Source organism: Chelmon rostratus, chromosome 6, assembly GCF_017976325.1.
Source record: "Chelmon rostratus isolate fCheRos1 chromosome 6, fCheRos1.pri, whole genome shotgun sequence".
Classification (NCBI taxonomy): domain Eukaryota; kingdom Metazoa; phylum Chordata; class Actinopteri; order Chaetodontiformes; family Chaetodontidae; genus Chelmon; species Chelmon rostratus.
The window spans coordinates 24,274,772-24,298,335 of NC_055663.1; the positions used below are offsets into that span (position 1 = coordinate 24,274,772).

The following is a 23,564-nucleotide window of genomic DNA, read 5'->3' on the forward strand; positions in this document are numbered from 1 at the left end:
CCTGCAGCTCTCAGGCGCTCTGCATTGTTGATGTTCTCTGACCCCCCCAGCGGCGTTTCAGACTGACTTAGAGTGCCTTTGTTGTTGTAGTATCACGTCGTACCAGTCTGCAGTGTCAGTGAGCAGTCACCCTGCAGGCAGCCATCAGCAGCAGCTAATGCAGTCTCTTCTCTGCTTCACCTGAGAAAGGCATATCAGGAGGTCAAAGGGACACACCGTCTCTCTGGACTTCATTCTTCTGAAAGTGGATTTACAAATTTGTTATATAGCTGGTTGACGCAGGCGTCTCCAGCGTCTGTATCGCTGCCTCAGTGTTGCGTGTTGCTCAGCGTTGGAAGCATCAAAGCAAACTTGCAAATCATCGCTCACCCTCGCAGCTTAGTCATCGCGCTGTGAAACCGGACACGTCTGTGGGCAGATCTGCTGAAGTGCTAGAGCTCCTCCTGACTGCTGTACCAGCAGGTTCATTTGAACAGTGAAGGGTATCGTCGTCCTCCGTCCATCACCAGAATCCTTCAGTCACCTCCCCTCACTCGCTCCATGCAGGGGTCAGTCGAGTAAAATTCATTTTCTGTCTCACATGAGTGATGGTGACCACAGTGTGCATCAACAGAGGGAGCCACATCCTCTAGTTTGCTTCAGTGAATGTTTGTTTGATACTAATGAAGTTAATGCAGTATATGAATACACCTTCAATTTACAAAATTTCATTTCAGAGAATTTCTCAATTTATTGTCTTTGTTTTTTGTCTCCTTAGTCGTGAAAAATCAATCTACAAAGTTCATGAGGTACATGTTTTCTTTTTTGGAACACGTAGTTTATTTACTGAGGCAGTAGTTCCAGCTTGGACCTTCTGTTTCTGATTTATTGTGGCACATTTCTCATTGTCTGTTCAGCCATGCTTACTGCTGCTCAAACCCACAAGCCAAGGCAGTTTTCTTTATACAGTATACTGCAGCACCTTTGGGCCAATTCAGTGATTCACAGGTTGCATAGAAAAATTTAAACAGGAGAAGAGGAAAAGGAACTATTTAGAAAGTAACTTCAAAGTTACAAGTTATCATAGAAGCACAGGACAGTATAATCATATCAGTATCATCAATAAGACTAAAATAGTAGGTTAAATAATAAGCTAAAATTGAATAAAACAGAGAAATAAAAATCATCTCAGTAATAGACACGAGTGAATTGTTCCAAATGTTAGTTAATTAAATGCAGCTGCAAAGAGAAAGTTAAAGCCTGAAATGAAAAGAACTAAGAGTTGAAGCAAAAGTGGAAGTAAATGTTTTATTTTAGGCAACTGTGAACAAGTAGGTTTTAAGTTTACATGATCAGATCTGGACAATGACTAAAATCATCATGTGCTGAAGGGTCAGCAGACCAACTTCAGATAAACTGTTCATTCAGGGTCTTCATGGTGCCAGATGATGAATGCCTTTGTTGATCATCTGACACCAGCACCACCATCAGGTTGCCATTTTATTTTTTTAGCAACATATCAACAGCTATTGACAAAAGATTTGGTGCATATATTAATGTCCTCCTCGGGATGAAATGAACAAACTAAACTGATTTTCTCTAGTCCCACCAGGTTGCAGTTTTTATTTGTCCAATACTTTGCCTTATGACCAAATACCTGCAAAACTAACAACATTCCCATTAGTCTCAGCTGTGTCTTTAGCACTAAACAGCCAATGTTAGCATGTTACCATGATGATCATGGTAGACCTGTTGTTGTGAACGTGTTGGCATTCTGACATTAGCATTTAGCTTAAAGCACTGATGTGCCTTTAATTGAAAAATCTGACAAACTGTAGTTGTTTAATTGGTTTTTGCTTTCTGCTCGAAATGAATGTGTGGATCAGTGGTTGGTTCTGTTTCTATGTAAACCATTTTTATTTCTGCTGGAAATGTGAAATGTAACATTTGCTATTGGCTGAATACGTTTCCAAAGGAGCTCCCAGATCAGCCAGCTAAAAGTTTTCATGATCTACGTGGGGAGGAAAACCTCCTGACATTTCTTTACAGAAAATGTCACGGATGACTGTTTGCTGGATAAGAGGAAAATGTGATTGAATATAAAACAATTTAAATTCAGCTCATGTTTTTTCATCAATGTTTTAATGTTAATGCCATTTAGTTCAGTAAAGAATAAGAAAGCATAAAATACAATCATCAGCTGGAAGCAGATAATATGGCAGTGATTACCATCTGTAATATAACAGCTACTTACGGGCTGCTTTTTCCTCTGACTCACAGATGGTCTAGACATTTAAGTACTGTGCTGATTACCTTATTGATAAAAAAGCTGAACCATTAATTTACTGCTTGGAATTACTTTTCTTATCAGTTTCACCCTAAACTCTTATGCGTCTTAACTGCTGTAACTTCTTTTTAATTTCGTAATGTCCTTTATACATCACAGTATCTGAGAATGATTTACATCAGAGGTTTTTCATGGAAAACACATGTTGACAGCCCAGATCCTAAAAAGATGGCAAAGCGCACTGCAAACTCAGGGGATGCACTGAAGATCCCTTTGGATGGTGGAGTCACTGAGATCCTCCTATTATTAGAACTCTCTAATATTAGAGCCTGCATCTGTGCTGAAACAAAGGGGAATTAAAAGCTTAACATCACCTCTGAGTGGAATTAAGTGCTGATGCATAATTATGATGAATATGCATAAGGATGTATAGAAATGTGCTCAACAATGCAGTGCATTTTGTGATATTTTCATTGCTTTTGTGCACGGATTTCCATGCATTAGTGTTTTTACTCACAGAATTGTTTTGCCTTTTAATGCTCCCTTGCCTGCAATGTAAAAATCAGCCTCCTTTTCAACCACATTGCAAGTAGCATATACTGGAAAAGCATGAAATTAGGTTTAATGTCTAATATCAATGGTAAATATTGGTCTCAGCTTAGTGTGTGTTGTGCTCTTAGGTTTAATTTTAAACTTCACCCAACAGATATCAGTGACCCATTTCCTTTTCCAACTTTTGTTCTTGAGTTGATGCACAAGTGGGTTGCCTGCCTCTATATAGTGACTGCCCCACATATGATGCAGAATGCAGTATAGTAAATCTCCCTGGCTCAAACAGGTTTTCCAGATCAGGTCTGGATGTTGTCCAGGAGGATGTCTTCAAGCCAGACGGCTCAGCGTCTGGCAACAGTGTCGTCAACGTGTTTACCTCGTCCAACCTTCAGACCTTGATGGAGTTCAAGCCCGGGCTTAAATGCTTTATTCATGAAAGATTAACACCATGTTTTCAATCTTCTCCGACAGGACAAAGAACTCTCCACCACAGAAGTGATGTCCTAGAGACTGTGGTGCTTGTCAACCCTTCAGAAGACACTGTCGTATCAGAGGTAATGTCAACTTGTATATTTAGTAGTTCCCTGCTGGTTGCATGTACACAAGCGTACAATATGTATGAAGAATTCACTTCCATTACTTCTCCTCTGACTGACACATTTACCTTTCAGTTCCCTATAACAGCTGGGCATCATTTGAAATGATAGATACCAATGATTTTTTTCCTGTAGTCCAGCAAATACTTGATTTTTGCAAATGATATCAAGATTTGAGTAAAAAAAAAATCTGATTTCAATTCAATGTTTTTTGATAAGGATCCCTTAAAATACTTTTACAGATATATTAGATAAAGATATGGACTGGGAAAATTATTTTACAGTCAGTGCTCTCTTGTGGATGCTGTACATACTGGTGTTTGTAAATTAACAAAACATACCTTTGGCATTTCTGTACTGCAATTTCTTCTTCTTATAAGCAACATATATGCCAGTACCAGTATATCGGTGATGAGTTTGTATCAGCCCCGCCAAAAATATTATGTTTTATTTGTTTTATGACATTTTCCCATAATAAAAAACAGCAAAATTAAGATTTAAATCAGAATCTGTCTGATCAAAGAAAACAAGTTTATAAATCTGGACAGGCTGGTGACCTTTTCTGTATTCGTAGCCAAATCTTGTAACCTTGACACAATTAAAGCACATCATCGTTTGTCAGTGACGCAGGTGTTTCTCTCTATCGTGGCAATGTTGTCTCTCCTTTAACTGTCCTCTGTCTCCCTCCCTTTCTCTTTCGGTGTGTGTGTGTCCCAGATCCAGTCTCTAGTCACAGACTCAGCAGGACACAAGCTTCTGGTCTTAAGTGGCCAGGGCTCAGATCACGGTGGCCTTCTTCTTCAAACTGGGGTTTTCACCTACCAGACCTTTTCACGTGTCTTTGCTGATCCTGGGGTGAGTCAATTCTACTGTCCTCTATCTCTTATACAATCTAAAAATGTAGATGGTACATTTGTGAATCTGTTTGAGTGCTTTAAAATAGTTGACCATGAAATGATAGTACATACTTTGATGCAATTTTAGGAGTGGATTTATTGGCACTGTAATACGCAAAGAACTCAACATTAGCAGAAACATGGATATTACACAAAAGTTGACAGCAAAGGAGAGTATTCAGGCTCCAGCTTTTACTTCCCATAATAAAAGTTTAATTGATCTTTTTGATTTTGAGAAAATATTTAACACATTGCCTTAAACAAGAAGTTTGTCTAGTGGATTCTTTTATTTTATTCTTTTTAGTTTGGATGTCTTTACAAACAGGTCTCCCACATTAATGCATTCATCGCTGACTGACTGTGTGTCTGGGTTTTTTCCTTCTGGCAGGTCAGTGCATTACTGGGCACAACAGCCCCCAAGCAGCAGGCTACACTTACTGTGTCCTGCCGCGGGGAGGTGGGCTGGAGCTCCCTGGGACAGCAGCAGACCCTGCGGGAGTTTCTGGAATACAAACTAAACCCTGAGCCTGTTCTTCTCAAGATGGAGGGCGTCACAGAGTTCACAGAGTATATCTCTGAGACGGTCGACGTCCCTTCACCTTTTGACCTCCTGGAGCCACCCACCTCCGGAGGCTTCCTGAAACTGTCCAAGCCATGTTGCTACATCTTTCCTGGTGGACGAGGAGACTCTGCTCTCTTTGCTGTGAATGGCTTCAACATCTTAGTGGATGGAGGCTCTGAGCGAAAATCATGCTTCTGGAAGCTGGTTCGTCACCTGGACCGCATTGACTCAATTCTACTCACACACATCGGTGCTGACAATCTCCCAGGTATCAATGGGCTGCTTCATAGGAAGATAGCAGAACAGGAGGAGGAGCAGTCTCAAGGCTCCACCAACTATAGTGACTGGATGAAGAACCTGATCTCTCCTGAGCTAGGTGTGGTATTCTTCAACGTGCCAGAGAAGCTCCGAATGCCAGAATCTAATCTTAAAGTGAAACGCAGCATCGAAGAGGCCTCGCTGACTCTGCAGTACCTTAACAAACTAGGAATCAAGCCGGAGCCTCTCTGCCGAGTTGTCAGCAACACCATTGAGCCCATTACTCTGTTCCACAAGATGGGTGTGGGCAGGTTAGACATGTATATTCTCAACCCTGTCAAAGACAGTAAAGAGATGCAATTTTTAATGCAGAAGTGGGCTGGCAACAGCAAAGCCAAAACTGGCATTGTGCTGCCCAATGGGAAAGAAGGAGAAATATCTGTGCCCTACCTGACATCAGTTACAGCCTTAGTGGTCTGGCTCCCTGCCAACCCTGCAGAAAAGATCGTCCGAGTGCTGTTCCCTGGGAATGCACCACAAAACAAGATCCTAGAGGGGCTGGAAAAATTAAAACACCTTGACTTCTTGCGCTATCCTGTCGCCACACAAAAGGACATTGCCTCAGGAGCACCGCCCTCTGTTATAAAACAAACCAAGTTAAAACAAAGAACAGATAGCAAAGAGAGCCTCAAGTCCTCCCCAAAGACTACTGCAAAGGCCTCAAAGAAAGAAACTGAAGGACAAGATGATGTGTCAGCTGCCACAGAGGCAAAGAGTGACTCTGTAAAGGAAAATATATCAGAAAAAAGAGAGGAGAAAAAGCATACAAAAACTATAAAATCTAAAACTGATGTGCCAGAAAAGAAAAAACTGTTAAAAGAAAAATCCTTAAAAAAGCACCCCAAGGAAAGGGTGTCAAAAATGGATGAGAAAAAGGACAAGGAAAAGAAAGAGATCAAGAAAGTAAAGAAAGATGACTCTGCTAAAAAGGATGAAAAGAAGGATGTAAAGTCCAAAGAGGACAAAAAGAAAGACACATCCAAACCCGAGCTGAGAAAAATAACAAAGCCTGACCTGAAACCATTTACACCAGAAGTCAGAAAGACTTTACATAAAGCTAAAGTGTCGAGTAGAGCCAAGACGGGCAAAATCAAAGCAGCAAAAGCTGAACCTGCTGAACCGAAGGCAGAAGAGCCAAAACCTGAAACTGTTCAACCTGAACCAATAGAGAATGGAGCTGTGGAGGGTATATCTGCTCCCTCAACTCCTGAAGACCTCACCAAGGATTTTGAGGAACTGAAAAAAGCTGAAGTTGTAGCTGTTTCAGCAGAGCCACCAGACAGTAACAAGGTTTCATTGGAGCAGACAGCACAAAGCCTTACCCAAGAGAAGCAGGAAGCACAAGAAACTATATCTGAAATTCCACCTGCCACAAAGTCTCCAGAAAAGGAAGCCTCAGCCCCAGAGGCAGAAGTTGAAGACAAAGACAAGGAGTTGACACAAGAGAGAGAAATGGAAGAGGCTCAGAAGTTTGAGGATGAGGGAGCAGCAACTCAGGATGAGGAAGAGGAAGAGGAGGAAGAAGAGGCCCCAACTGCTCCGAAGAAAACAGAAGAAGAGGAGGAAGAAGATATGGGAATAGGTGAAGAGGAAGATGAATCGAAATGGAAGGAGGCAAAAGACGATGGGCTTGATAGGAAACATGAGATAGAAGAAATGGAGAAATCAGAAAATCTCTCAGCTATGGTTGTGACAAAAGAGGAGCTACACATGACTCCATCTGAAGAGGAGGAGGAGGAGGCAGTGGAGAAAGCTGAACTGGAGGAGGTAGAAGATTTAGATGTAATAGCGGATGAAGAGATCAAAGTCAAACCTGAAGACGCAGCTGAGGAGCAAACGGCCACTGAAAGCAAACCCGCTGAAATTCTGACTGCAGCCAAAGATGAAGAAGAAGAAGAAGAAGAAGAGGAGGAGGAGGGCTACCTGTCACATGTTGGAGGGGCCACAGCTCCCATAACCTCAGTAGCTCAAGGAGCAGCTGCAGCTGAACCCATCTCCTACATCCAAGACGAGACCATCCCTGGCTACTCTGAGACAGAGCAGACCATCTCCGATGAGGAGATTCACGAGGAGGCAGAGGAGAGGATACCACACCTTCAGTACGACGTTGGTGCCTATGACATCTCTGTTCCAGATCAGACTGAATCGTTTGTAAACATTCATGGCATGAGGGAGATGCAAGCTGCAGCTATGACCGAGAAAAGCTTTATCCCAGGTGTGCAGGAGCAAGTATCAGTGTTCACGAACATCATCACTGCTCCTCTAGCAGAAGAGGAGCATGTGTCTTCTGCAACATCCATCACAGAGTATGACAAAATGTCCTCCTTCCCTACTTCTATTGCCGAAGACCAATCTGTGGCATCTGTCGCAGCACCTCCAGCTGAGGAACCACCCAAAACCCCCGTTCCCCTGTCGACCCCACCTGACACTACTCAAGGCAAAGAACAGCCACTCTCTGCAGGAACTCTTTCACCGCCTTCTTTAGAAGAAGACAAACAATCCAAGTCTCCATCCGATGACTTGCAACTTCCTGTTGCAGAAATGAAGATGGGGGCTAAAGCTCGCGATGCTCCCGATGAGGAGGAGGAAGAAGAGGAGGAGGAGGAAGAAGACCAAACTCCTAATGTTGACATTTCACTTGAAAAACTCCAAGAAGGCTATGCTTCGTCCCAGTTAATACAGGGTAAAGAGAAAGATACTGAAAAGCTTCCAGGCTCAGTGTCTCCAGTTTTGAAGTCTATACAAGACACCAAACCAGTCCACCTACCGGTTGAAGAGGAAAATATAGATGCTGTTGCACCTAAAGATATTTCATCTGTTGTGCCTACTAGACCTTTTGGATCAGACTCAGTAACTTCAGAGAGTGAAGAGCGCTGCTACAGTCCGGATGATATCACTGTGAAAATGGCTTCTCCTCCACAATCCGGACCACCCAGTGCAACTCACTCTCCACTTCGACAGTCACCAGTGGAAGACAAGATGAAGGTCTTCCCTGATTTGGAGTTGCAAAAGCAAGATGAGCTCTTCGATATAGTCACAGCAACTGAAGACAAAACTAAAAAGGAAGATGAAGCAGAAACAGAGACACGAGAAGATGTTAACAGACAGAAAGCAGAGCCGCATGAAATTGAGGTTTCAACATCTTTGGACAAATCGTTTGAGAAGGAAATGAAAGAGCCACCAGTGATGAAGGAGCCAGAAAAAGACACTTCATCAGTCTCAAAAGATGAAGGAAAAAAGACAGAGACAATCCCTGTTGTTGCTGCTACTTTATCAGAAGTTCAGCCACCCGTGTTAGCGAGGGATTCCCTCATCTCATCTGGAAAAAGTGATGAGAAGGCCGATGAAGGGCTCGAAGGGAAAGAACCTAAAGTACCTCTTCCAGGTAAATTTCCAGATGGTGATAACAAGAAGGATGATGATGATGATGATCATGATGATAAATCTGCAGTTAAATCTGTCAAGGTGGAACAGGAGAAAGAAAAAGATGACACCTCCGATGTCATACAATTCAAGGATGAGCAGAAACAGAAATCTGTCATCCAGGAAGACATTTCTGCTGTTAAGTCCATCACGGATGAGAAAGCAGAGACAGAGGCAGTAAAGGATGATACATCTGATATTAAACCTATCAAAGAAGAGCAAATTGCGAAGGACGTTGTCACTGTTGACAGAGCCATTAAAGATGAAGAGAAAGAGCCTGAAAAAGACCACACTCCTGAAGTCAAAACTATTAAAGAAGCAGAGCCAGAAATTGCTGCCTCAGAGGCCATACAAATCAAAGATGAGCAGAAGCAGAAAGATATAAAACCAGAGGATGATTTTGACCTCAAAACCAAAGGTCACGTTATTGAGACAGAGGTTAAAAAGGATGATGTGTCTGATATTAAGATTTTGAAAGAGGAGAAGGAAGTGACAGAGAAGGGTGATTCTTTTGATATTAGCTCAATAAAAACTGGAGAGAAAGAGACTGAAAAGGTCCAAGCCACAGATATCAAACCTGTTAAAGACGAGATGGAGAAAGAGGCAAAGAAGGATGTTGTGCACATTGTTGAGCCTACTAAAGATGAGAAGAAAAAGGAAACAGAAACATCTGATATTAAAGTGATAGAAGATAAGAAAGAGGAGAAAGAGATAGATGGTTCTGATACCAAGCCCTTTACAGATGAGCAGAGGGAAAAGGAAAAAGAGATGGGTGACATCATTGTTGCTAAACTCACCAAAGAGGAAGAAATTATTAGAAAGAGTGATACATCTGGTGTTACCAGGAAAGAAGAAAAGGGGCAAGAGATTTGTAAAGATGCTATCTCAGCCATCAGCCTCACTGGGGTGGAGGAAAAGGATGTAACAGTGTGTAAAGATGCAAAGTCGACCACAGAGCAAGAGAAAGAGACAAGTAAAGATGATAGTTCTGACACCAAACTCTCCAAGGAGCAGGAAATAGATATGACAAAAAGGAAGGACGATGGTTGCCTCTTCAAATCTACTATGGAAGAAGACAAGAGGGAGGACACAAGTAAATATGATACTGCTGCTATAAAACTTACTAAGGCAGAGGAAAAAGACAAACTCCCCAGTAAGGAAGATACTTCTGCTGTTAAACCAACAGTTGTAGAAGAAAAGGAACAAGAGGAAGGTAAAGATGATACTGCTGCCATTAAACTTATCAAGATGGAGGAAGAGCATGTCCTAGTATATAAAGATGAAGATTTATCTGCCACATCAACCAAGGTAGAAGCAAAAGAGACAATTAAGGATGCTGTCGATCCGGTCATGGAGGAAGAAAAGGGGCAAGAGACATATAAAGATAAAGATGTCACTTCTGCTGTCAGAGCCGCCAAGATAGAGGAAGAGGATGTAATGAGCGAAGGTATTTCTGCTGTCAAAACATCTGAGGACGAAACAAGCACAAAAGATGACATTTTGGTTGTTAAACCCACCACGCAAGATGAAAAGGAGAAAGAAATTAGTAGAGATATCTGTGCTGTCCAATCAACGATAAAAGAAGAAAAGGAGAAAGCTGTAGATAAGGAGGAAACTTTAACTGTGAAACCATCCAAGGAGGAAGATGTGTCAACTCAGGATGGCATTGCTATCAAATCCATCAAGGAAGAAAAAGATACGGTTGCAATTAGGGATGAAATTTCTGGTGAGAAACCAACCAAGGAGGAGGAAAGCAAGGACACTGCTAGTGTAAAACCCCTTACAGAAGAGGAGAAGAAGGTAGTTCAGGAGTTGAAAGATGTTACACCTGATGTAAAACTCCCAAAGGAGGAGTCAAAAGAAATCCTGAAGGATGAAATTTGTGAGAAAGAAATGAAGGTCAAAGAGGAAGAAAAAAGTGATATTACTGATTCTGTATCCATTAAGGAGCAGAAGGAAAAAGACATAGATGACACCTCTGTTGTAACAACAAAGGATGACAAAGCGTTGGAAATTGGCATTTCTGACAAACAGGTAAAAACACTGGAGGTTAAAGGAGAGGAGAAGGGAGACATCTCCGACCACAAAACCATTTTGGAGAAAATTAAGGACGAAGAAACTGAACAAGATGGCACAAAACAGGAGAAAGAACCAGACTCTAGTGTTGAGCAACCCAAGGGCATGAACGACCAAGAGCCATCTAAAGTAGAAACCATCAAGGAGGAAAAGAAGGAATCCATCAAACAGGACACAGAGGAGAAGTCCACTCCAACGTTTAGCATCAAAGATGAGAAAAAAGGGAAAGATGATTATCCTTTTGAGTCTGAATCTAAGACAGATGATAAAAAAGAGGTGGAAATTCCCCTGTCTCAGGCCTCGGAAGAAGAGAAAACTACAAAGGATGATATTTGTGATGTTAGTGATACAAATATTCTTCAAGAAACCTCTGATAAGCTTACTGAAACACAGAAAGAGAAGGAAACGTTTGGTGCTACATCAACAGAAATGCAGCAAGACACTTCTGTTACTACATCAAGTGAAGTCCTGAAACAAGCGACAGATGACATTTGTGTATCTCCCAGCCACATCAAGGAGGAGAAAAAAGAACAAGACAAAGACGCAACGGTCATTATTAGTCAAGAAGAGAAGATGGAGAAAGAAAAAGATGACACACACGTTGCTGAACTGAGCAAAGAACAGAAAATGGAAAAAGAACAAGAAAAAGAATACACCTATGGCACTGAGGACATCAAAGATGAAAAGACAAAACCAGAGGAGGATGAAAAACTGGTTAAACAGAAGGATGTTGCTGACACAAGGACAGATGAGATCACTGAGAAAGAAAAGTATGACTCTTCTGACACAGACCACACCAAAGAGGAGAAGTGGGAGCGAGAGGAGTTACAAGAGAAAGACCTGGACAAAGCCATTAAACAGCCCACACAAACAGTATTAGGAGAAGCAGCGACAGCATCCAAGTTGGATTACAAACCTGCATTTGTGGTTCAGTCCTCCGATGAAGACAGGGAAGATGAAGAGGAGGAGGACATTTGTATGGGAGGAGCTGGTTCCAGACCTTTGTCAGTTGAGCCAAGAAAATCAGACCATGACATCTCCTCTGCAGGTCTGCCTTTATCCCAAACCCCACAGACGAGTGACCAAAGTAAACCACCAATAACAGAACAGACTACGGTGATCATACCAACACTTACAATGCAGGAGCCCTCTATTGATGAAGACATGAAAGAGCTTGGCAAAGAAGAATCCAGACTTTCACCTCAAGAGGGCACAGACGTTGTGAAAGCAGAAACCACACCTGCACCACTTGCCAAACCAGAGCCCTCCTTTGATATTGTCATATCAAAGGAGGAGATGACCTCTATTCCAAAACAAGAAACAGCTTCTGATATCCCAGCAGCTAAAGCAGAACCGATGTCAGACTCAACTGATAAAACGCCTGTGCTGTCAACAGTGTCAAGCACTGACAGTCAACCCAGGAGCTGTACACTGTCGAGCACTGAGAGCCAGTCCAGTGTGGATGAAACACCACAACAAGAGAAACAGATACCATCTCAGACAAGTTCAGGAGTCAGTTCTACAGAAAAGACAAAGCTGGATGAGAAACCAGGAAAGGAAGCAGAGAGAGAGAGGGAAGGAGAGCGAGAGTTGGCTTCTCCAGGATTATCACAGCCTTGTTCATATTTTATGTTGGACAAAGATTCTGAGGACTCCAGCCACACTGAAGTGGTAAAATCAGACACTGCAAAAATGGAGAGTGTAAATAAAATGACCTCAGAGAAGGAAGTGGTCAGTGGAGGTCTCGGAGATGAAAAACAAACTTTTGGTGCGTCCAAATATGATCCGTATGAAAAGCCCATTCCAAAGGATCATGACCTGGACTCCAGAGAAGAAAGTGAGGTTTCTTTAGGTTTTGAGCAAGCCTCTGATATGGGTATTGATGATAACAGACGAACAAGCCAGACAGAGGCTGGAGGAGCCATGTTCCTCCTGGATGATCAGTACAAAGAAGAGCCTCTGTCCTTTAGTAGAGTTGACTACAGCCCAGTGTCCCTCACAGAGAGTGAAAGGAGTAGCCACCACAGCCGAAGTGCCTCGCCTAAATATGAAGACAGAGAGAAAGGCCAAGAGGAAGAGAGGGAGAGAGAAGAAAGACCAGATACACCTTGTGTTGACAAGAGCTTTACAGCCATGGAAATGCAGGATAACAAAATGTCCCAGGCTGCTGAGTGTTATTCTTTCAGCCCAAAAGAGGACAAACCTGAGAAATCAGAGAAAGAGAAAGAAGATATGATGGAAGGTGCTGCAGCAGCTGTTCAAACAGTGCCAACAGGAGAAAGTGATAAGGTTTCTACTAGTGCGGCTGTTCAATCCACAAGTCCATCATCAAGACAAGAAACGCCCTCTCCATCATGGAGCCAATCAGATCTTGGTCCCCAAGTTGAAGCTGCTCCTGTAGCTTTTGAAGAATTCACAGAAACGAGAACAACTGAAAAAGATAAAGAAAAATCTGCTGAGTCGCTCAAACACAAAACAGAGTTCTCTGATCATGAAAGACAAGGCTCTCCATCCGGTCGACATTCGCCTGCAGAAAAAGACATTATACCTCAGCAAGCATCACTTTTAGAGAAAGAGGAAACTTCACGTGATTCAAGGACTGCACCTGCCACCACATTTTTAGGACATGAAATAGATGATAATGTTTTGGCGTCTGACAATAGTCAAATTAGCAGCTCTGCCACTTGTAAATCCATGTTAGACTTCCCTGAAGGAAAAGAGAGCCTGATAGACAAAAGGTTACTTGTAGAGGGGGAAGATTTCAATGTTGATGATGATGAAGATGAGGAGGAGGATGAGGAGGAGGAAGAAGAGGAGGAGTTAAGTGATATAGATATGGAAAAGGGTGCCAGAGAACAGTCTGAAAAAGAAATGTGCAGACGTAGCTCTGATGATAGTGCTACGTTAGCAGAGGGAGAGGACTCAAATAAAAAGTCTCAGTTGCCTGAATCAAGCTTCCTTAAAGAGGAAAAAGTCTGTAAACCAACACCTGATGATGCCTCAGCTTCTAAAGTCACAGAGACATACAAAGAGGACACGAGTAAAAAACCTCCATCTCCTGAAACAAAACCACTCAAAGAAGATGATACAGCTGGTGATACAGCCACATCCAAACTTCCTGAGACAAAGAGTGAAGATGTAGGTAAAACAACCACATCACCAGACTCAGGTGCTCTCAAAAAGGACGAAAGCTCTTTTACTACATCAGATGCCGCAAAACCTCCTGAAACACAGAAAGCAGAGGACACAGACAAAAAGCACTTGTCTCCTGAACCAACCACAAAGAGAAGGTTGTCATCAGCAGAGGATTTTACCTCCTCTGAGGTACTAGACTCAAGAAAAGGAGAAGAAGACAAAGTGTCGCCACCAAGTTTTTTGACAAAGGAAACTTATCAACCAATGTCCACAAGCAGCTTGACAGGCAGCTTTTTGCCACCTGACCATTCAGAAACCACATCCAAGACTACGTCTAGTCCCTCCCCTCCGCTAAGAGGCAGCTATGCCGATATTGGACAGAGCAGATCTGGAGGCTATTCTGAGCATTTCTATAGTGAGGAGAGTCAGGTAGAATTGAAGGAGGATAAGAAAGAAACCTTTGTGCTCTCAGATGCATCCCAGCTATCCAAGCTCAGTGAAGATAAATATTGCAGCCAACAAGACATCCAAGGCGAAAGTCTGGATGAGAGGCAGACCACAGATATCACCACAAAGCATGAGGAAACTTCCTCATCATCTTGCACATACACCTCCTTAACATACTCTTCTTCAACATATTCCTCCACATCGTATAGTTACTCATCCTCAGCCTCAACTTCTGCGCCTTTGAGCCAACGGTTGGGAGACAAAGGTGAAACTTCCACAACACTATCAATCTCTGAACTAAGTACAGCCAAAGAGGAGCCATCCTTCAGGAAAGAGTCTACAAGCCCCTGCTTTGGAGGGTTTCAGAGAGATGAGTACATGGAGGTGACGACAAAACCTGCAACAAAAGTGTCTATACCTAGCCAGTTTGATGAGACCAAACCATCATCTCCAGTCTTTTCCACCACTGCCAAACAGACTGAGGATCAAAGTGGTTCTGCAAAGCCTGAAACGGACACAAAGTCAAGCACTGACAGTTTCTATATGCTTGAAACTAAGATTACAACATCCTCCGCGGTACCATCTCTACAAAGTACCGAACCAGTAAAGGTGTCAGAGAGCTTATCCACATCTGAGGCTTGCTTTGATGTCTCTCCCCTCCAGAGGGCTGATTCCTCTGAAAGGGTGTCCCAAGGGTCAGCAGAAGACGAGCCTGATACACTTGAAATGGAGGACAGCACCCTACCATGTCGTATTGAATGTCAAAAAATCAAAGTTGCTGAGCAAAAAGAAAGTTTTTCATCAATAACTGAGTCATATGTGGTAGAGAGTACCACACACTCCACAGAGACGAAGACAGTCACTATCACCTCTTCTTCTGTTGTGTCCAAACCTGATGTGGTAATGGAAACAACTCAACAGACAGCCTCAGTTACTCCACTGAGTGATAGTGGAGCTAGCAAAACCACATGTGCCACAACAGATGTGTCCAAAACGGAGGAAGATAAAGAGAAAAAGGAGAAAACACCAAAGGTAAAAGAGGAGAAGACAAGCGGAGCTGTTGCACCTCTTGAGGAAGATGCAAAGGTGTCTGAAAAAGAAACAAAAGAAAAAGATGAAAAGACAGAGACTCCGAAAGACAGTGAAGTCAAACAGAAAACAGAGGATAAAAAATTGGAGGAAAAGACTTCTAAAGATGGTTCAGAGGAGAAGAAGGAAGCATCTGATCCAAAAGTGTGTGAAAAAGCAGAAGAGGGTAAGGAAGAAGAGTTAGAAAGAGTAGAGGAGAAAAGCTTGTTGGAAAAGCCATCAGAGAGATTAGAGATCAGGAGAAAGAGCAGTATATCTGATTGGGAGCTACTACAGAGGCCTGATGACTGCCCAAGTGCCCCTCCACCAGGTTATGGTGATGAGGATGAAGAGGATGAGGAAGCAATGGAAGCAATGGAATGGATGGCCAGTGTCCATGGTACATCTATGTCCTCCACAAAAGATACCTATCACACAGAAACATCTGCAAAGGCTGATCGTCCCTCTGATTTGGACACTGGAGCCACGTCCTCCTCGGCCTCCCACCCAGGCTACTCCTCCTGTGAATATAAACATCGCAAAGGCGAACTTTCTCCATCATTCATCAACCCGAGCCCGCATCAGCTCTCCAGTGATGAGGGCGAGGGCGAGGAGAACGGCCATAGCGACCACTCCCAGGAAGGGGACGAGGATGATCAGGAGCAACACTCTGTGAAAAGGAGGTCACACAAGCAGAGGCGCCACCATGCTCCAAGTTACCATGGAGACACTGGACAGGGGTCACACCAGCTGCCCGGTGCCACGTCATCTGGTTTGGCTGTGACGTTAGCAGGAGAGGAAACGCCTCCGACATCAGTGAGCGAGTCTTTGCCTTCGCAGTCTGACTCTGACGTGCCTCCAGAAACTGAGGAGTGTCCGTCCATAACAGCTGAAGGAAATCTGGATTCGGATGAAGACGCTGAACATCTGCCGGTGGACAAATTATCTGCATCTGGAGGTGGAGGGGGTCATCATCCTCCATCACCAAGGTCAGCTCAGAAGTCTCATGATCCCCTCCCTACCCCGATGAAGGACCCTCTTCCTCACCCTCCCCACCCAGATGTGTGCATGGTAGACCCAGAGGCTCTTCTCAATGACCACAGCAGCACAGAGAAACTTCTTAAGAAGGAGCACAAGACCACCAAGGGCCTCAGGAAGGGAAAACCCAAGTCGGCCTCCCCCGCTCGTAAGGGGGAAGTCAGGAAGAGGTCCTCTACTCCAGTGAAGCAGACTTCCAAGGACTCTGCCTCCCCTCGATCAGCCTCCCTCAGGAGGAAGGACACAGACAGAAGCTCCAGGCTGATCAAGATGTCTGAGACCCAAGGCTCCAGGATTGAGATCCTCAATCCGGGGAAAGGCTTGGTCAATGGTGTCAAGAGCAGTTCAGGTGTGTTAGCATATTCACATCCTGCAACTTAACATGCATTTCCATTATTATATATTTTATATTATATTTAATGGGCTGATGGCTTCAAGATGCCATCACACCAGATTGATAGGGAATTAGGACACGGTAACCTCCACACTTCTAGAAAATGAAGCCTTAGCTGTTCACTGGAAGCAAAGTTGATTGCTCCTTCTATACAAGCATTTAACAGTTGTTGTTTTGCTAATTAACTTTCATAATTAGTTAAAACAATCTCCTTTAAAAAGAAAACAACATTCAGATATCTCCTAAAAAAAAAAAAAGATATCAACACTGGCAGGTCAACATTTTATAATATATTTCTTTCCAGAGCCAGAAATCATGTTTGAGATACCGATAAATAACTTGAGAAGAGAAGTAGCTGTTAAGATCCAACTGGATTTCAGCCATTAGCAACATTTACATGCACATTAAAAGGCAATTATAATGCAATCAAAACAACAATTTAGTGTGAATTTCCTCCAAATTGTCAGGGGTGGGGGGGGGGAATTATTCACATATGTATCATGATTCCTGAATCAATTCTTTAATTCCTGAATAAATTTACACTTGTACCCTTGAGAGGATCCTTCATGATCAGGATTGTCCTACCATGTGTTAGCCGCTATGAGTGGGTGCCTGTTGTTAGCAGCTCACTCATTTGTGCTGCCAAACAATCTTGGAGTGCTGTTAGCTTCTTCAGCCAGTAGGAGTGGATCATGTCCGGTCTTGGTGCCGTTCAGCTGTTCATGCCTGAGAGTGGTTGTTGGATGTCTGCCTTTGTGATTTGTGTTTGTGTGTATATTTTATTTATATATATATATATATATATATATATATATATATATATAAACAGCCATATATACAGCTATATATATACAGCTACAGCAACCTCAAAGGGTCAAAACATTGTCGTGCATATTTGTGCTGCGTGCATTTACTTTGGCCTAACATCTTATTTTATCTGTTGTTGTGATATCGAATCACAGTACGCAATACTTTTGAATTGTAATACATATCTTAACATGTATCATGATAGCGTCAAATTGGGAGATACAGTAGGCATATTGTCCAAGTGCTGCCATTTATATAAGTGTGATTAAGCTCTTATTTGAAATACAACTAACTATACTAATATATAAAGTCAGTTGATCCAGTCATTTTAACAGTAGATTTTGAACTTTGCCTGTTTATTTGCAACAGTCACAAATCTGCACTTAATGATAATGTCAGTCTCGGACATGCAACGGATTCTGGCTGTTAAACATTGTGCAGTTAGGAGGCAGAGGAGCATATCAGAATGATAGATAGGCAGCACAGTCGTTATTCCATTAAGGTGCAATGATACATTGTTTGGTCCTTTTTTTAGAATAATTGATTTGTATAAACAAATTAGTTAACAGACTATCATTTGTTCAGTTGAGGAAAAATTTGTGGAAGTTCATTGCTACTGCAGCCCAGTTTTGGCGAATTGTAAGAACCATCACTACCTTCTAATGCCGTTTTAAATCCTTGTTCACTTCCAGTAAACAACTCCCAGAAAACTAGCTCGGCCGTCCCCCCGGGCCCGCCCGTCTACGTCGACCTGGCTTATGTGCCCAACCACTGCAGTGCCAAGAACGTGGACCAGGAATTCTTCAAGAGAGTGCGAGCCGCGTACTACGTGGTGAGCGGGAACGACCCGAGCAGCGGCGAGCCCAGCCGCGGAGTCCTGGACGCCCTGCTGGAGGGCAAAGCTCAGTGGGGCTCCAATTTACAGGTATTTACCCTCCGTCTATGCCTCCACTTCTCATATTTTCTGCATCCAAGTGTACTCACAATAAATGTACGGTTACAGACGAATGTATAGGGTGAGCTCCTACACTTAGTGGTGACTTTATTACTGTACATATATATAAAGAATAAATATCGTGATATTATTTACTGACACTGTCATAGTAAAGTAATCTCAGCAGGTCATTGGTTAATCAAACAGAGGACGGGAGTTGTGAGGGAAAAAGTATCACTATTATGCCGATGACTGCTCAGTATAGCAGAGCTACTCTGAACACAAAACTTTTACCTTATGGGTGGTGTACAGCAACAGATCTTCACTCTTCATGTCTCTAAAGAGAAAGCAAACACAGTTTCAGTGAGCACATTATCAACAACACTGAAATGTGGGATCAGAGGACTGTATGTATCCTATACTGCCTGCTGGTTTCTGTTGCGACTGATGCAGGGAGCATTGCCTGATGCTCAGCCATCTCTCATGCAGCTACTGCTGTATTGACTTTTTACCTTACTACAGTTCAGTCCTAAAATCTATAACCCAACGGAACACCTGAGCAGAGATCAAATCTGATTCTTGTGGACAGGGAAGGGCAGAAGCAGAATAACAGATTCAACTGAGACTTAAATGGAAGATATGTGAAGTGGTCCAAATGTTTCGGCTAGATCTTGATTAAATGAGACATTCAAAAGTACAGGCTGGTTTCAAAGCGACATGAGTTCCTCGTTATTACAGTACATAATGGTGACATATCACTACTTAGTAGATATTATCAGCGTCAAAAATTGCGTTCATGTAAGTTAAGTTGTTGAGGGAATGATTCTTTCCCCGTTACTGCTTCCAGCCAAAACATAATCCTGCACACAACCACAACTTGTCATCTTTACACTTTGTTTTTTCTACACGTTAAACAAATAAGGTATAATGTGAACAGACCCAGGCTAGCTATTCCCTTGTTTGCTATGCTAAGCTAAGCTAGCCGACTCCGGAATGTAGCTGCATAATTAGAGTACAGACATGAGAGTGGTGTCGATCTTCTCATCCAACTCTTGGCAAGAAATAAAATAAGCACATTTCTTACCAATGTCGAACGTTTCCTTGTGTTCCCGTCAGGTGACTCTGATCCCGACCCACGACACGGAGGTGACCCGGGACTGGTACCAGCAGACCCACGAGAGGCAGCAGGATCTGAACATCATGGTTCTGGCCTCCAGCAGCACCGTAGTGATGCAGGACGAGTCCTTCCCTGCCTGCAAGATTGAGTTCTGAGCTTGACGAGCCCCGCTGTGCTCTCCCCTCTCATCCTCCCCCTCCCTGTCATCTGTTCTCACTGGAGGTAGAGCGAGAGCGAACAGCGCTTCTTCAAAGCTTCTCGCTCTCTCATGGTACCAGTCTCAAACACATTTGCTGCAGCCCTCAATACGCTAGATTCTGTAAGCTGCAATCAAAGTCCAAACTCTGGGTTTATGCTCTGTGTGACAGTGGGGTTATCACGCAAATAATAACATACTTTCACGTTTGCTTTCTTCTGTGGGTTAATCACAGAAGACCCCCACTCTGTGATTAACAAGTCAAATAATTTTCAATAATATCATCACAGTTAACAGCTTTATTTGCCTCATATCTAACAGAGAAATTGACATTATTATCCCACAAATATGTAACGCCACAGTTAAATTAAAGATGAGAAAGGAATTGTTTTTAAACTGTTGGCTCACATCACAATTAACTTGGAAATGTTATACTTCCAAGTGGCAAATTTCTTGTCCAAAGGGCCAAAACAAGTGCCAAAAAACAAAATTCTCATCAGTCAACGTCTCCAAAATATCTCCGAAATTAATCAGCGATCAGTAATTTGTTTAGATTGTATGCACAGTGTTTTTAGAAATGTCTTAATTTGAAGCTATCTTTTCCATCTGTGCACATGACAAAACTCATCCTTTGCAATTCTGCTCACGCTACAGTAGTTTTTGGACTAACTCAATAATGACATAAATTGATGTTCTGTATTAAAAAAAAAAAAAGTTCCTTCTTGTCATTTGTGGTGAAGTTTTAGGAGGTGCCTGAAGTTGACACTGTTTCGGCTTTCACAGCTTCGCTGGTGCATGATGCTTGCGTTTTTAGCTCGGACTCTTTCAGAACTGCATAGGGTTAATCCTTTCTTTAGCCGGCCTTCAAGTGTGGAATGCAGTATAGTGTAGATAGGTTACTACACTGTTTGGCCATCTATGCTCAAGTGAATTCAATAGGCGCCAGGCAAAGGAACGATGTTTGTACACTAATCATATCTCTGCTGGATGTAATGGCTCCTCTTTAAGTCTTTATCATGGTCTTTGTTGGTTGTATGTACTCCAGTATACATATAGGATAAATGTTTCTATATCAATACAGAGGTTATGTTACATAAATGATATATTTTGTGATGATGCAGCAAATTATGATCTGCGGTGAATGCAGCGTTTTTGATCACGCATTTAAGAAGAAGAAGGTTTAATTAACATTTCTGTCATTTCCTCCTGTTCAGCTCCATTTTACCGTCTCTGTCAATATCACAAAGCGATGGACAAAACAAGCAGTGACCTGTGACAAATGTAGCAAAGGAAGCTTGTGCGCTAGTCCCTTCACAGGGAAGGTTACGCCAGTGGGAACTGCAATATTTATATTTATTATTGGGGTAATTTTTCAGGAAATAATAATGTGAAGTGTGTTACAGGAGGCTTCTCTCATGTGCCTTTAGCTTGTGGTTTGGGAGAGAGGGGAGTATTTTAAGGACATGTCAGCCTTTTTGAAGCAGAGCCAGAAACCAGGGTAAAATCCAAGAAACCAAGTACACAACTTTGAAATAGAGGACCAATCAGTTCATACAGCACACGCACAAACCTTATCCACACCCAGGATACTCTGAAATAGCACGCCTACATGGAAATCAACCTTCTAATCCAAATAAGCGTTAATTCCACATTCTGAAACGCCACTTAGCCAAACCAGTATGAATGTCGCAGAGCGAAGTGTTGCACCAAATAGGAACGTACTGACGTGGGGTTTTTGTTTGCGGGTGAAGCACAGAGAGTAGCAGAAAATAACGTTTCAGTGTGATATAATGACCGAATCTTAACCCCAGAGTGATGTTTATAGAACGAGCATGAATGTGATGCTTATGATTGCACTAGACGCAGTTATAGAGGAATGCCTCTGGAGTAGTCCTGTGTGTGTGTGTGTGTGTGTGAGCATACGATACACACCGAGTAGCAGTTTTTGTAAGGCAGCGTAGTTTGTTTCTGACGGTGACGTGGCGAGTGAGTTTTCCGTGGGTTCCGTATGAAAGGTCTTTCTGCTTGTTCAAGGCCAGATTGGAGAGACGCTCGCGTTAAATTTACATGAACTTTTTATTTCTTCTTTTAGGCCCGAATTCTCCCAATGTGTGCTGAGAAGCAAGCAAATTCTGATTATTTGTTTACATTAATTTTTTGTCTGTGTAGGAAGTCGGCTCGTGCAGACACGGCTCATCGCACGCTTGTGATTTTTGTTGTTGTGAGGACTGATTTGAGGCGAGTGGACAGGCCAGGCTGGGCCAGGCGTGAGGGGGTGTGGATGTCCACAAAGGACTTTGTTTGAGCTATTGATGACAGATTGACTGTCAGGAGGATGTTGCCAACTAAACGCAGGGAGGATCCTCTGCTTGCACCGTCTTAACTTCACTCACATTCTTTCCCCTCAACCTGATCTGGAACAAACTCTGCAGAAGGCTTGAGCCTGTTGTCAGCTTGTGCTGGCCTGGGACCAGTGCCATATCCTCTCCCTGTAAAACTCTCACAGTACCTTATACCTCATCTTCCACAGCCTCCCTCCTCTTCGCTCTGCCTGGCCTCCCTTTAGCTCCTCTTTATACTTGTCCGTCATGTGTAAGAGGCAGACATAGCTTATCCCACTCGGGAGAATCTGAGTTTGATGCAAGTTATGTGTATTAAACAGCTGGGCATGCACGAGTAGACACACACACACACGCACACACCCTACTGTGGAGGGAGTTGATTGCCTGAAGACCACATTAAGACGTGCACACTGAGGGGACGGTGAAGGTTCCCGTGAAAACAGTTCATGCCTAATTGTTTGCGAGCCAATCGATCAAGCAAAAAGTCCTCCTCACCCCGTCTTCTGCTGTCTAGAAATGTGTCCACAAGCCAGTGAGAAGCTTTCCAATGCATGGATCAGGTTTCGTGGATGGTCTGACATGCTGTACTGTCTTTGAATGATGTTTTTAAGTTGGCAGATTCCAAATACCCGGCCTTGAGACTTTCAAGGCATCAGTAAGAACGCTGTGAATCACTCAATACTGAACTGTGTGACTATACAGAAGCTGAATGCACTATACCGGAGATCTATTTTTCTGAATGTAGAGTTGGTACTACCATGCGAATGCTGCTGGATCAAAAACAATACACAAAAAAAAAAAAAAGAAAAAAAAAAAAAAAACAACCTTTGCACCAACCTCGACAGAAACACGTTTTAGGGAGCTCAGAACGAGGGTAGATACTGTTTCCTGTTTTGACAAATAGTCGTTTCGGTCACGGTTCTGCTGCAGAAAGTCAGAAAGCACCTGAGATCCAACAATAAACATTAACAGTAACACAGAAATAGTACTAACTGCAGCTGCAACTTTTTCCTTTTCCTGAATATGACTTGAAACACATGCAGACTCAAAAAACCATCAGTAAAATTGAACAAATGCTACATGTACATTTATGTACTGTACACAGATTTGTACATACAAAAAACCTGAAAGATATAACGAATCCTTCTTGTGATAACTGTTCATTTTAGCTGATTTAAGCGACAGTATGATCAAAACTGCTAACTACTCCTTGACGCGAGAAAACTACACAAACCGCTGACAAGATACAGAATGAAAAAAAGTGCATCTTTCAGTTCAATTTCATCGCCATACCTGCATTAAAATGAAGATATCATTTGATCACAATATGGTGTCATCTGTCCATCTAATCTCTCTGCATGTGATTTATTTAGTTATAATCCTGAATGTAATTGTTT

At 42.6% G+C, this 23,564-nt stretch overlaps 1 protein-coding gene across 1 annotated transcript in view; it reads left to right on the plus strand.

Moving 5' to 3' along the window:
* The window catches only part of map1ab (microtubule-associated protein 1Ab), a 69,297-nt gene extending 46,294 nt beyond the window's left edge, over window positions 1–23,003 (plus strand). The window contains exons 3-7 of the mRNA XM_041938700.1: window positions 3,290–3,372; window positions 4,132–4,269; window positions 4,699–16,726; window positions 18,271–18,503; window positions 19,629–23,003. Coding sequence (XP_041794634.1) covers window positions 3,290–3,372; window positions 4,132–4,269; window positions 4,699–16,726; window positions 18,271–18,503; window positions 19,629–19,784 — 12,638 coding nt within the window. The 3' untranslated portion in view covers window positions 19,785–23,003. The remainder of the gene's footprint in view (window positions 1–3,289; window positions 3,373–4,131; window positions 4,270–4,698; window positions 16,727–18,270; window positions 18,504–19,628) is intronic.
* Window positions 23,004–23,564: the final 561 nt, after the last annotated feature.